Source organism: Capricornis sumatraensis, chromosome 7, assembly GCF_032405125.1.
Source record: "Capricornis sumatraensis isolate serow.1 chromosome 7, serow.2, whole genome shotgun sequence".
In the NCBI taxonomy this organism is placed as follows: Eukaryota; Metazoa; Chordata; class Mammalia; order Artiodactyla; family Bovidae; genus Capricornis; species Capricornis sumatraensis.
The window spans coordinates 94,075,552-94,090,816 of NC_091075.1; the positions used below are offsets into that span (position 1 = coordinate 94,075,552).

Consider the following 15,265-nt stretch of genomic DNA (forward strand, 5'->3'; position numbering starts at 1 on the left):
ATTTCATAGGACAGGACGTTGAAGCTGGAGAGATGGGTTTGTCCAGGCTCAAACATCTGCTCAGTACCTGAGTCATGAATCAAATCCAAGCCAGGTTTCAAAGCCATTGCCCATAACCTCATCTACTTCCTCTGTACTAGCTATGTGAGTCATCTTTCTCCTGCTTGTCTTATTGCTCCAGCAGTCAAGGTCCAGGCAGGAAAAAGCAGAGCCATCACGAGTGATGCAGGGGAAGGGATTTATTATAGTAATCAGACCTGACACAATTGAAGGGGACTGAGGAGAAGGGAGCCATCTTGACCTCCCCCTGCCAGACCTATTAAAGAACGAAGTCGGGACAGCCCTGCATTTACTACAGACTCGGAGCCATGCCAATTGGAGTCCATCTTCTGATGCCAGGGAGGCAGGCCCTGTTGCTTACTACTTTTTGGAAGTACGTGGATACAGGTTATAGTAGGGAGGCAGGGGGGCTTCCCACGTGGTGCCAGTGGTAAAGAATCCGCCTGCCAATGCAGGAGACACAGGACACGCAGATTCAGTTCCTGGGTTGGGAAGATCCCCCGCAGAAGGAAATGGCAACCCACTCCAGTATTCTTGCCTGGATAATCCATGGGCCGGGAATTTTGTAGGCTACAGTCCATGGGATCATAGAGAATCGGACAGAGTGACCAGGCACAAAGTGCTGGTCAGTATCGGGGAGGGGAGGATGTTGCTGGAAGGATTACTTAACAAACAGATGGTGGCTATGCATTTGGCGAGGCCAAGACTCAGAACCCCCATGACCCACATCTGCTCAGATCAAGGGCCAAATAAATCCTAGAGCTCTGACTGGTGGGCATGGCCTGTTAAGATACTTTTTGGTTGCCCTCCTCGTTACAGACCCTCCTTTCCCTTGCCCACAGCCCTCCCCATAACCCTGAAAAAATTTCACCATCTGAGCCCTGTGTGCTCCAGGAACACAGCCCCAGCAGGGCCCACATGCCATGCAGGCACAGTGCTTTTGCTCTGTGGGGATGGCCGTGTTACAGGCTTTTAGAAGGTTAAATGCGGAGGCCCAACTGTGGAAGGGACACCAGATGGTGAGGTACTTGGGCTTATAAATCAGACCTCAGTTTCAATCTCAATTTCATTACCTACTGCATAAGCGTGAGCAAAGCACTTAACCTCTTTGATCTTGGTTTCTTTGTCTGTAAAATGAAATTAATAATATATATCTCATTGGATCATAGTGAGGATTAAACAAAGTAACATATGTAAGACAGTGTAGTTCCTGGAACATAGCACTCAGTAATTATGAAAAGCAATTATAATAATTAAGACTGAAAACTTGTCAGAGACACAGTGAAACAATAATGAATGAGGTTAATGGCATGAACCAGTACACATTTATAAAATGCAAGAGTGTATTAACAGGGTGTACCCCTCCTAACCACTAACCTTTGTTGATGTTCAGTTGCTAAGTTGTGTCCCACTGTTTGCGACTGCATGTCAGACCCCATATTGGAGCCTGCCAAGCTCCTCTGTCCATGGAATTCTCCAGGCAAGAACTCTAGAGTGGGTAGCCATTCCCTTCTCCAAGGGATCAAACCAGGGATCAAACCCAGGTCTCCTGCATTGCAGGTGGATTATTTACCACTGAGCCAGCAGGGAAGCCCATTAACCTTAGGAGGCCCTTAAATCTGAAGTCATACTGTGACCTAAATATACACTGGGCTGAAGGCAGAAATAAGACAGCTGCAATTGGTGCCTAGAATCACTGCCCACAGTAACCATGGTGAGCTCCCAGAGGCCCCAGGAGTGTGGCGGTGTTGACATCAGAAGTGCAATATTCTTCAGGCTCTGCTTTTCCACTTGCTGTTTCTTCCTCACCTCAACCTCCAGAGGGGTTTAGGCAGGTGGAGCCTGCACTGTACCTACCACTCTGCCCTCTACTGCAAGCTTCAGAGCAGCCTTCCCTGACACAATGACTATCAACACAAAAGCTCTGGGTGGGGTACAGGAGGAGAAGGAAAAGCTTGGGTTACCCCAAAATGACACATACATGCGGATTTTCTTCTACCCCAGCTCAAAGCATCCTGTGGTCTGTTCATTCCATGCCTCGGGTTCGCAGCTCTGAGTTCAACTCATAGGGGGCTGCCCTTTGGCAGCTGTAGCTGGAGAAGCTCTCCTGGTACATTTCTGAGGGGCACAGTGGCATCTAGTGGTCTGGTGGGCAGCATCCCTGTGACAGCCTTCACACAGCCTCAGTCCTAAATATGTGGATCTGTTTCTCATTAAGAAGCAGGAAAAGGAGAGGGAGCTCAAGGATGGAGAGGGGCAGGAGAGAGGGAGAGAGACATTCAAAGAGACAGAAGATATGTAATTTTCACTGCCTGCAAACTGGCTCAGATCTGGAATTTCACTGAAACTGTTCCAGCTGCTTTCTGTCAGATCCTTGTCACTGTCTTTCTGCTGTCCTACAGAAATCTCACAATGGTCCTAAAGTATTAGTACTTTAGAAAAAACCTCCAAAAAATCCTGTAGTCTAGTCCCCTCCCGAGAGGCTGAAATAACACCATCAGAATACTAAAGAACCAGCCCATGCTCATTGATTCTTCCTCTAACAAATATGTATGGAATACCTACTATGTCTGAGATAATTTTTAGTTATTGAGAGTACAAGACTGAGCAAGACATCAAAAGGTAGTATTTATTGTTTCTCCAGGTATGTTCCATGGAATAATAATCCAGTAGATGCTCCTTGGGGAAAACTTTCTAGGGTCATGTAAGTTTAGAAATCACTGCTTGGGTCTTCCCTGGTGATCCAGTGGTTAAGACTTTGCCTGCCAGTGCAGGAGTGATGGTTTAACCCCAGGTCAGAGAACATGTGGGATATTACCCACATGCCTTGTAGCCAAAAAAATCAAAATACAAAACAGAAACAGTATTGTAACAAATTCAATAAAGACTTTAAAAATGGTCTACATTAAAAAAAAACTTAAAGCACTGCTTAGTATATTTGCCTTGCAGAATATCACATGAACAAATTTATTAAGGACTCGGATGTCTTAAATTACAGTTATTTACCTTATCTAGCCCAGTATTTTCCAGACATACGTTATCATCTGAGGAATGAATTAATGTTCTGGGAGTACACTTTAGGAAATGTTTTCATATAATTGTTTTGTGCTCTTTGTTGTGTTTTAAGTACTTAGAAAATACTTTTAAACAGAGGTGATGTAATGTCAAGTAGTAGTAAGTGCTGTGAAGATAATAAAGCAGAATAGCAAGAAAGAAGGAGAGAGGAGGTACTTTTAAGATAGTGGGTAGCAGGAAGTCTTCTCCGATACAGTCATGAATAAAGGAAGGGAGTGAGCCAGGTGAAGAGCATTCCTTATGGTGGGAACAGTGAGTACAAAGGCCCTGAGTCCCTCATGTGGGAACGTATATCATGGGTTTGAGAGGCCATCAGTGACCATTATGCCAGAGTGCAGTGAGCAAGCGGGAGAGCAATGGGAAACAAGGGTAGAGAAGTCATCAGACCACAGTGAGAACTCTGACATGCTTGACACACTCATCTTGAGAGTAAGGATGTCTCTGTGTGGGCTGGAGCTGCTGCGGGATTGAAGACCTGCATGTCAGGTTCTTGTCAGCCATCTGTTAAAGAGTGCCATCTTGGAAGCAGGAATGGCAGGGGTAATCAGAATTACTGCTTCCAGAATGTGGTAGAAGAACTTTTCCTAGAGGGTGATGTCAGGGCACTCCATGGCATGGCATAGGTCACTGGGTCTTAGTCCCCAGGCAGCTGGGAAATGAGAATTTTGGGGAGACAGAGCCCTCCCTGAGTAGCAGTGAAGAGTAAGAATGGTCCTCATGGGATGCATTCCATCTGAGGATTGGTGGGTTAAGTGTCCTTTGGCTGCAAGACGGAACCCACTCTACCCTTGCTCTGCTTGGCTCGAGATATGTTTACCAGTGAGTTCATAGTTCTAGATCCATCTGTGTTTTGCGATGGCATTTCCTCCCATTCAGTAGTGTTTCAGTTAACCCATCAGTTTATTCACTTTGATTTTTTTTTCACATGTTCCTAAATTAGATCTGGATTATCCTTTTAGTAAAAGACTGTTAAAATTCTTAGCAGTCGAGAGGAGGATTAAGTAGTGTCTACCACCTGCATGGAGTTGGTGAGCAAAAACAGCCCTTGTGGGATCTACTGTTTCTGTGTCCCCTTGGAGTATTAACTCTGAGTCTTCTGTTAGAGGAGATAAACAGGAGCACAAGTGGGTCATAGGGGATTATCCTCAGTCACGTCATGTGCATTTTCAGCACATCCTCTTCATTTGGGGGTGTGGGGGTAAAGGCTGGTAGTGACATATGCCTTGACATGGAGTGCCAGGACTGGCTTCCCTAATCTGGTGGGGATTAACCCTTCCTTCCTCCTTGAATTTATACCTGTCCCTGCCAGAGCAAGATGTTCCATTCAGTAAGTTTACTTGCCCTGAGAAAGAAATATTATTCTGGGGGCGGGGGGGCGGGGGGGGATTGCTGAAAATGTAATCTTCTTTTCCTTGAATTCTGCTCCAGTTTTGACTCAGAATCTGATCCTTCTAGTCTCTTCCTGTATACTCTGGAGACAGTCCAGCAAAGCATTATCACCTACTCAGCCATGAAGACACATTTACTTACACAAGATCTAGAAATATAATAATGGCTCCATGGATTTTAATAGTGTTTAAATGCCTATTCATTTAAAAATGAAAAGCTTCAGGCAAGAACTCTTCGTTTTCTTTATTCTTTTTGTGACCCTATGGACTGTAGCCCACCACGCTTCTCTGTCCATGGGATTTTCCAGGCAAGAATCCTGGGGTGGGTTGCCGTTTCCTCCTCCAGGGAATCTTCCTGACCCAAGGATCGAACCTGTGTCTCCTGCACTGCAGGCAGATTCTTTACCACTGAGCCATCAGGGAAGCCCTCTTTAGAGAACAGTGAATCACAAATGTTTGAACTATTGAGACTGCTGTTTGATTTTTGAGCTACTTATTCCTTCCTATATCTCTCTTCTCTCTTGCCCACCATGCTGGGTGAAGTATATTTGGGGTTTATAATTAAAGTTAGCTATAAGTAATTCTGTTTTATGGCAACTTTTTGGAGGAGCTAGTGAAGGAGAGTCTTACAGTCCAGCGTATGAGGCTTTGCCCGGACTCTGAGAAGCTGTCCATGGGTGATGGTCTCCCAGTATCTCAGAGCCTCCTGTGATTAAGACTTCTTATCCATCCTGCCTGTCCTGTCTCATCCACTTTTTCTAGTTCTCAATTTTTCTCAGTATTCTCTCATTCAGTTTTGTGTTTGGTTTTCTTACCACAAACAAATTGTCTCTTGTACAGTGGAAATTCCAGGACGATTGCCAGGGAGTAGCCCTTCAACTCCATAAAAAGGAAAGATATTAACTAAAACCGGGGACATGTGCAGTCTCCCTCACCCATCCGCGTGCCTGGTCTCTTACTAAGCTTTCCCCTTCTTCCCACAGACGCCCCAAGAGACACAAAATGTCAGTCTCTGTCCCTCTAACTCATCTCGCCCTCCGCTTTCCTCGCCCACCTCTCTCATTTTTTTGGGCACATGCAGAATGCCACTTCTGGTACAGAGCATAGTACATCATCGTGTTGCCTGAGCCCAAAGGCCCACGTGGCGTCCTCCTGCTCCCCACTTCTCCCCTGGCGATCCTGGGTGATTAATTTAGAGACACACAGGTTACGGTGTTGGGCAGTTACTCCTAGTGACGACACATAGGGAGGCCGAGCAAGGCCCAAATATGGTCCTTTCACCCACCCTTCTAGAAACGAAACATCTTGCACAACAGTCCATTTATAAGCTAGTCCTGTGCCTGGAAGCCTACTCAACAATCAGGGCTCACCGCTGACTGCCCTTCCTCCCTTTCTTCCAGCTCCTCCACCAGTGACCTCTCCGGCTATGACCACGCATATCTGAGGCAGAGCCCTGACCGGTGCAGCTCCCAGGGGAGCATGGAGAGCCTGGAGCCCGGTGGGGGATACCCACCCTGCCACTTTCTCTCCCCGGCGAAGTCCACCAGCAGCATTGACCAGCTCAGCCACCTCCACAGCAAGAGAGATTCAGCTTACAGCTCCTTCTCCACCAGCTCCAGCATCCTCGAGTATCCACCCCCTGGTGTCTCTGGCCGGGAACGTTCGGGCTCCATGGACACCACTTCTGCTCGAGGTGGCCTCCTAGAAGGGATGAAGCAGGCAGATATTCGCTATGTTAAGACAGTCTATGACCCCCGGAGGGGGGTCTCAGCAGAGTATGAGGTGAACTCTTCAGGCATGCTTCTCCAAGGTAGGGAGACCCGAGCCTCAACTGATGGTCAGGGCTACGAAAAATTCCATAATGTTCCTCGGGGCAAAGGCGCGCCACCCTCTTCCTGGAGCCAGCAGTGCCCCGGTTCCTTAGAGACCACTGTGGACAACTTGCCTGCTAAAGTGGGTGCGCCCCTGCCCCCAGCTCGGAGTGACAGTTATGCAGCCTTCCGGCAGCGAGAGCGGCCCAGCTCCTGGTCTAGCCTAGATCAGAAACGGTTCTGCCGGCCTCCGGCAAACTCTGCAGGCACCCTGAAATCTCCCTTCATAGAGGAACAGCTGCATACTGTGCTAGAGAAGAGCCCAGAAAACAGCCCTCCAGTGAAGCCCAAGCACAATTACACCCAGAAGGCCCAGCCCGGCCAACCTCTGCTGCCGACTGGCATCTACCCGGTACCTTCCCTGGAGCCACACTTCGCCCAGGTGCCCCGGCCTTCTGTGAGTGGAAATGGTACCCTCTACCCTGCCCTGGCCAAGGAGGGTGGGTACACACCTCCTCAGGGAGCATGCGACAGAATGGCTGCCCTTGATGAGAATGGAAACCAAAACGGATCTAGCAGGCCTGGCTTCGCCTTCTGCCAGGCCCTAGAACGGGACTCAGTGTCCCTAGTAGAGAGGAAACCTGAAACTTCAGCCAAATGTGTCCCCTATAAAGTCCATTTTCCCTCAGTGCCTGAAAACGAGGAGGAGACCTCCCTGAAGAGACTTCTCACACCTCTAGAAGGCCACAGCCCACATCCCAGTGAGAGAAAGAGCACCCAGAGCAACAAATATTCTAATTACCGCAGCCTCCAGTCCCCTCAGGCTCAGGCGTGGCAAGTGGGTGAAGACAAGAGATCCTTCCTGCCCTCAGAGCCTTGGGAGGGGGATTGCCATGAAGACCACAATGCCAACCTCCAGGGGAGGCTCCACAGAGGCAGCCTGGGCCAGAGTGTGCCAGGCAGCTTCAGCAAGACTGCAACTGCCTTCTCCTCCCTCCAGAACATTCCTGAGAGTCTAAGAAGGCAAAGCAGCTTGGATCTCGGAGGAGCAGCCCAGGAAGTCTACCTGGAATGCTCATCCACCTGCTCAGTCAATACCAAGGGAGAAGAGTCTGGAAGGACTACTGTTGCTGATCACAAGAGCCAGCTGGACAGGTCGGTGTCCTATCCAAAGCCTGAGGGGAGAACCTTGGCCTCTTTCCAGAGTTCAGACCCAAGGTATGAAGAGCCACCCTCCCCATCCTCACAGGAGACCTCCAGTCTGGGCCGGAGGAGGCTGAGTTCCAGCAGCATCTCTGCTCTGCAGGGCTTTCAGTGCGGGAAGCCCCACTGCTCCGTGCTGGAGAAGGTTTCCAAGATCGAGCAGCGAGAGCAGGCTGGTCAGAGACCCCCAAGTGCTGGCGGCTCTACTTACAGCTATAACTACAGGCCCCACCGGACACTCCCAGCCTCCAATACTTTGAGGAATGATTCGGAGGAGACTAAAGGCCATATACATTCTTCCGAACCCACTGAACCCCTAGGCAGTGGAGAAGAGCACTTCAAAAACGGGGACCCAAAGTCAGAAGAGGTTTCCTGGCAGCCGTGTGGTCAACAGCCGAGGCGGGCTGTGGAGGGTGGCCGGGGTGCTCCACCCCGGGGTGGAGAGCCCCCGAGGCGGGACGCCCGTCTGCTCCGCAGCCAGAGCACCTTCCAGCTCTTCAGCGAGGCCGAGAAGGAGGCCACGTGGTCAGACGACAGGCCCCACACGCCCGAGTCGCCCATGCAGGACGCCCCCTTCAGCCGCGCCTACCGGAACAGCATCAAGGACGCGCAGTCCCGCGTCCTGGGGGCCACGTCCTTCCGACGCCGGGACCTCGAGCCCGGGACTCCCGTGGCCTCCGGGCCCTGGCGCCTGCGACCCTCCTCGGCCCACGTGGGGCTGCGCAGCCCGGAGGCGCCGATTTCCGCCTCCCCGCACACCCCGCGCGAGCGGCACAGCGTGACCCCGGCCGAGGGGGACCCTGCCCGGCTTGCGCCCCCCGTTGCCCGGAGGGGCCCGCGCCGGCATCTGACCCCCGAGCAGAAGAAGCGCTCGTACTCGGAGCCCGAGAAGATGCACGAGGTGGGGGTCTCAGAGGAACCTGAGCCCGCCCCCGCTGGACCGCCGAGGAAGGGGCCGCATTTCGTGGAGGGCTCAGTGACCGACCGGTGCCGCATCTTCGAGCGAGACGGCAGGGCCTGCTCTACCCTCAGCCTGTCGGGGCCCGAGCTAAAGCAGTTCCAGCAGAGCGCACTGGCCGACTACATTCAGCGCAAGACCGGCAAGCGGCCCGCGGGCACCGGCTGTGGCCTGCAGGAGCCGGGGCGGCTGCTGGAGCGCACCCAGAGCACCTACCTCCAGCCTGAGGGCCCGGGCCTCGCCGCGGCTTCCAGTCTCTGCTCGCTTCGGGAGCCCAGCCTGCCGCCCCGCAGGGAGACCGCCCTTCTGCCAGCCACTGCGGTGGGGAGTGCTGGGGAGACCCAGCGGGCCCCGCGAGATCGCAGCAGCTCCTTTGCCAGCGGCCGCCACCTTGGGGGAAGGCACCGCGGGGACCCAGCGCCGAGAGAACTGCTCAGTGGAGCTAACAGTGGATCAAAGGGCCCCCAGAGACTGAACAGGACCCCAGGGGAGCCCTCCCCGTGGGGGGCCACGGCTGGGAGGGCCGCGAAGTCCATGTCGGCCGAGGACCTGCTGGAGCGCTCGGATGTCCAGGCTGTGCCTGTCCACATGAGGTCACGGTCATCTCCCACCGCAGACAAGCGCCAGGTACGTGCAGCCAGTGGATCTTGGCACTACCGCTTCAGTCCGCGAAGCCTTAGTGCCACTCCTCTAACCCCTCCTTCCCCTTTGTTTTTCTTTAGTGTGCAAGAGAGCAGCATTTGTTTTCATAACGGGATGTCTTTCTCAGTGCCCCTATCTGATGAGATCCTTACAGAAATAGAGATACTCATAGGTATCTATAAAGTTGTGTCTTATGTAGAAACATATATATAAGTAGTTGCTGGTGTGCTGGCAAATTCAAGTTTTGTTTTTTGGAACTCTGGAATTTTCCCGAATATTTTCCATTCCAGTGCAAAACCAGAAATGAGGCCTACTATGTGTGTGTATATATATCTATATATGTGTGTCTTTCAATATAGATATCTATATATGTGTATCTATAGATATATATACAGACACATATACATATATATACACACACATAATAGGCCTCATTTCTGGTTTTGCACTGGAATGGAAAATATTCGGGAAAATTCCAGAGTTCCAAAAAACAAAACTTGAATTTGCCAGCACACCAGCAACTACTTATATAGCATTTGCATTATAAGTAGGCTATATGCAAATATTATGCCATTTTACATAGCATCAGGCAGATTTTGTTATCCATCCCAGCGGATCCTGTAGCTGCAGAGTCAAAGGTGACTGAGCACAGCACTCGAAGACAACTGTATATAATATATATACACACATATGAATATATAGTATGTGCGTATTATATTTATTGTTCAGTTGCTCAGTTGTGTCCGACTCTTTGTGACCCCATGGACTGCAGTATGTATGTGTGAAAATTATATTTTAGTGTCATCCACTTCTCAGTGTAAGAATTAGATTAGGAAAAGTTAGGGATTATCTTTATCTTGTATGTTTTTTGTTTTGCTTTTTTTTTTTCAAGTGCGTGCAATAGAAGCTCTGTCTTTCGTATTTTAAAGATTTTTATCTTCGTACCCTCTTTTGTTTCTGTTGGACTTTTGCATTAACACAATAGGTATTGTCATTGACTTTGATCATTGTTTGTTATTGAGTTCCAGACCCTCAACTAAGAATGCTTTTTACATTTAGATGTGGGTACATGCATAGTCATGTCTGACTCTTTACAACCCCATGGACTGTAGCCCACCAGGGTCCTCTGTCCATGGGATTTTCCAGGCAAAAATACTGGAGTGAGTTGCCATTTCTTTCTCCAGGGTATCTTCCCGACCCAAGGATCGAACCCACATCTCTGGCATTTCCTGCGCTGGCAGGCAGATTGTTTACCACTAGCACCACTTGGGAAGCCCCACTTTTACATTTATTATCTCATTAATCCTCAAAATAATCCTGTGTAGTAGAGTATATTATGCATGTGCTGTGCTGTGCTTAGTCGCTCAGTTGTGTCTGACTCTCTGCAACCCTATGGACTGTAGCCCAACAGGCTCCTCTGTTCATGGGAATTCTCCAGGCGAGAACACTGCAGTGGGTTGCCATGCCCTCCTCCAGGGGATCTCCCCAGCCCAGGGATTGAACCCATTGTAAGAGGATTCTTTACCGTCGGAACCAGGGAAGCCCATATTATCCATATCAAATTCATATCTCTCTGTCTCTTTCTTTATACTGTCTTGGCAAGATAGGAAAATGTCAGACTTTCAAATTCTCACATTAAAGGATTTTTCTCATAAAGTCTCCAAACGGTGGATAGACCATGAGGAACTTTCCCCTGGAAATTTTAGGAGAGGTGGGAATAAAGTCCAAGCACTCTGACTCCCAGGACTCTTAGTTTCCCTAGTTCATAGCCTGTCTTCAAGCTCTATTGCACTGCAGCTCGGTGGCCTACCTCATGATTCCCTTCCCAGATCAGAAGATATGAGGAAGTCACATATATGTTACCACAAGGGGAGAACACCCCTCCATTGACCCTTCAGAGAGTCTCTTTTCTCCAGCAGAGAGTACAGTGATTTAGCAAGCATTTGTAGAACCTATGTTTTATGAACAGGACTGCATTATAGGTTTGAAGGAAACACAAAGGAAAATAAAGATCATGCCTTTCGGGGGGGTTACAATTGAGCAAAGAATATGTACTTATATACAGATAACACAAATGGTGAGTGCTTTGGGAGTGATCATAAATAACATGCTCTGGGAGGGACACTGATTAGTTCTAATTGAGGGGATCTGAGAGAGCATCTCTTGAAAGAGAAGGGATTTGAACTAGGCGGTAAAGGATGGGCAAGATGTTGACAAAGGGTTGCAGGTTGTGTGCAGAGGCATTATAAGTTGGAGGAGACAGCTTCACAGTTAGCCATCACTGCCTGAGAGATCTGTTTGCTGCACTGCTTCTGAAACACACATACACACAGCCTTCTGAGGGAAAATACCACTCCCATCCAGATACTTTCTCTTCAGAAATATTTTCTCCCCGATATAAACCACCACCACCCCCACACACATATACATAGAATCTATAGTAGCAGTCCTCCATAAGCCTCCAATAGCTGTTTTTCTCCCTTTGGAATGATGAACAGAGCTAATTTCCAGTGCTTATCCTACCTCTAAAAACACTTTAACAATCCATGTATGTAGGTCCTCTCTGGTGGTCCAGTGAGTGGTTAAGACTCCATGCTTCCACTGCAGGGGGCACAGTTTTGATCCCTGGTCCGGGAACTAAGAAAAAACACAGTCCGTATATGTAGCATGCCATTTCAGCTAGTTTAGTAGGCTTCAGAGGCTCATGACATAGCAGGGCAAGCATTTCCATTTCTCTCCCCATGTTCTAAAGAAAACAGAAATGTTTAGGTGAAAACCAAATCATCTTCTGTTGTTTATTCCCCACTACATGTCATTATTCTCTGCTGGGGAAGTGGTTGGATGGTTCCAAATGTTATTTTGTCTTCCCTTCCAAATATTTCTCAAACCTGATAAACTGGGAAATTGAGCTCAAACATAGGCAGTATAGAAGAATGATCCCAATTAAATCCCAATTCTTGGGTATTATTTGAAAAACTTTCTAGAGACAGCTAAATACACGGCATTATGTTCTCTTTAATATAGCGAGTGCCATATTTAGAAGGTGGGGGATGTGATGGGGGGAATGGACTATTTCAACGTGAAATACTGCTGCTTTGCTCCTACAGATTCTGAACATAGTTTATCACCCCCAGATGGCAGTTTCGCCAAGACCTTGTTCTCAGGCTTCCTCCTGCATTCCCTTGCTCAGCAGTCTTACCACGCCTGCCCTGAGACCTGTTCCCCGGCAAGGTCTGCCCCGTACATCTTCTTCATATATCCATTGTCTTCCTTGGTTGTAGAGCTAGTTAAAAACAAAACTAGTCTCCACGTAATTATTGTGGTTGTTATTTCAAGATACTATTATCTATTTGAATAAAGTCTAGGAACTTTTACCATTATCATTAAGCTTTGGTGCAGGTGTTAAATAAGGATTTTTCTCATCTCGGCTTTAGAGAACTCTGAGAAATTAAGTGACCCTATAGAGACTAAACCGTCTGCCCGAGTTAAACTGAAAATATGGAGTCTATATCTGGTGCCAGCTCAGTCAGTAGCCTCCCAAACAACTGCTGCTTGCTCCTGCCAGCCAGATGCTAGTAGCACAGGATTTTGCAAGCTTTGGAGCAGGATTCAGCTCTGTTTCAAAGGTCCATTAGTGAGGATAGTTTCTGCTTCCAAAACAAGGTCAGCGCAGAAATTGATTTCTCTGTTTATAAAATTCGGTCGTTCTTGGGTCCGAAATGATGGCTGTAGAAGGCTGCTGCCACTTGGAGCCTAAGACCTGCTCAGACACTCAGCAGACCCGGGCCAGCCCCGTAGCCAGCTGTGGTCATCTCTGAACAAACTGCCTCTTGTTCCCTCTCCTTTAATGCCTCTTAATTAGAAAAGTGTAATCGCAGAACAAATGCATATTAGTGATGGAGCTGAAGTGCCCATCAAATTCTTGGCTGCTTTCTGTTTTCTAAGACACTTTAGAAAACTTAACTGATTTAAATTAGGTAGGCCCTGCAAAGCAGCTGGAAAAAATTCAGACATTTTTGCCTTGGAGATGGAAATTTATACCCATTCAATGCATAGATCTAAAATATAGCAGAAGCTATAAAAAGAAATCTTTTGGAGAAATGAGATTTCTGGTATTTTTTTTTCCCCCAGATGTTGAGGTAGAGTCTTCTCTGGTTCTCACTGTGTTTTCAAAGATCTTCATTTCTTGTATGTGGCACGTTCACCATGTGAAAATGACAAACATCTCATTGCTGAGGAAATTTGCATGGGACCCCACAATGAAGGATGATAGTCTCGATTCTGTAGGATACAGCTTGCCAGTCATCTTTGCTTCTCAACAAGCACCCATTCAAGCTTGGAGATAAATAACAATCACTTTCCACAAAATGTAAAGTTGCAAATAGCTACTGTTAACTAAATGTTCAATACGTGCTAGTCACTGTGTTTTATAAGCATAAAACTAATCCTACATCTATGCAAAGGAGGAGATACTATTGTTATTCCCATATTACAGATGAGGAAACTAAGGCATAGAGAAACTGAGAAATTTGCCCTACCTGGTGGAAGTGAGGTTTGACTTCCTACTGTACTCCCTATAGTGACTTAAAACAGAGGTTTTAAGTCACTAATACCATGCTGCCTCCTGGTATAAAAAAGACTGAGAGATGAGAGTTAAACATCTTATATCTGAAAACTCTAGCCAGTGAATTGGTTTCATTTTAACATTTATCAGTTACTACTACTTGGAGAAGGAGATGGCAACCCACTCCAGCGTTCTTGCCTGGAGACCCCCAGGGATGGCAGAGCCTGGTGGGCTGCTGTCTATGGGGTCGCACAGAGTCGGACACAACTGAAGCGACTTAGCAGCAGCAGCAGCAAACTTAAATAATATATTTTTTTTAATTTCTAATTCATTTTAGTAGATACTTGAAGTTGATATTCCAAAGTAGATGAATATTGTCTTCATGTATCTTAATTCAGAACTCAAGAGTGAGAATCAGAATTTGTTAGGATTTAAGTTTATAGTTTTAAGTGTAGTATGGCTAACAAAAAATAAGAACTGGTGTACTTCTAAGTCAGTCAGACAAAGTTAGAAACCAAAAAAAAAAAAAAAGACAGTTAATGAGTGTTGGTATTACTCTGTATTTCCCCCATAGCCACTGCTTTTTCCTAAATTGTCCTAGAAGTTTATACTGCTTACCAGTTTATAGAAAATCAAGTCGTCTTTGGCAGTGCATACATACCCAATCAAAGCAAATATGTGCAGCAGGAATGAATCCTCCTTGGGTTTTCTACTAGGTTGGGAAGGAATTTCCCTTCAGTCCAAATGGTGTTTCCATTGACAGGAGATGTAGAAATTTCTCTCAGTTGTCTTATTACTGGCTCTCAGTTCCTTTATTTTATGCATATCCTCATAAATATCAAGCTCATACTGTAATTTAAAGGAAGTGATAGAATGGAAGTATGTATTTGAACATTACTAGCTTTGAGGGAACCTAGAGGCTTTTCCAGTTAACAACTGGTGAAGGTGAATATTCTTGTCAGTGAGGGAGTGGAGTGGAGAAAGACTTTAAAGAGACCATAAGGGTTTTGTTTTGTTTTGTTTTTCTTTCACTGAACAATGTATACATTTTTTTTCTGTATTGGAGTATAATTGATTAACAGTGTTGCGTTGATTTCATGTGCGTAACAAGGCAATTTGTCTTGGACCTATTCTTTTTCAAGTTCTCTTCCCATTTATTTCCCTGGATTTCTCTGATAGCTCAGCTGGTGAAGAATCCGCCTGGAATGCAGGAGACTGGGTTCGATCCCTTGGTTGGGAAGATCCCCTGGAGAAGGGAAAGGCTACCCACTCCAGTATTCTGGCCTGCAGAATTCTGTGGACAGAGAAGTCTGTCAGGCTGCATTTAGTCCGTGAGGTCGCAAAGAGTCAGACACAACTGAGCAACTTTCACTTCACTTCCTATTTAGGTTATTACAGAATATTGAGCAGAATTTCCTGTGCTGTGCAGTAAGTCCTTGCTTGTTATAAATGTCCTGTAAGGTTTTGTGAAGAGTAGGAATTCCCATTCCCTCTAGTGATACTTGAGCAGATCAGAGACGCATGGAATTCTTTTTTCTCAAAGCACTGATGTCTTACTGCATCC

The 15,265-nt window shown here is 47.2% G+C and overlaps 1 protein-coding gene across 1 annotated transcript in view; it reads left to right on the forward strand.

The window, feature by feature from the left end:
* Window positions 1–15,265, forward strand: part of SHROOM3 (shroom family member 3) — a 336,904-nt gene that overhangs the window by 296,809 nt on the left and 24,830 nt on the right. Inside the window, exon 5 of the mRNA XM_068975138.1 lies at window positions 5,924–9,122. Coding sequence (XP_068831239.1) covers window positions 5,924–9,122 — 3,199 coding nt within the window. The remainder of the gene's footprint in view (window positions 1–5,923; window positions 9,123–15,265) is intronic.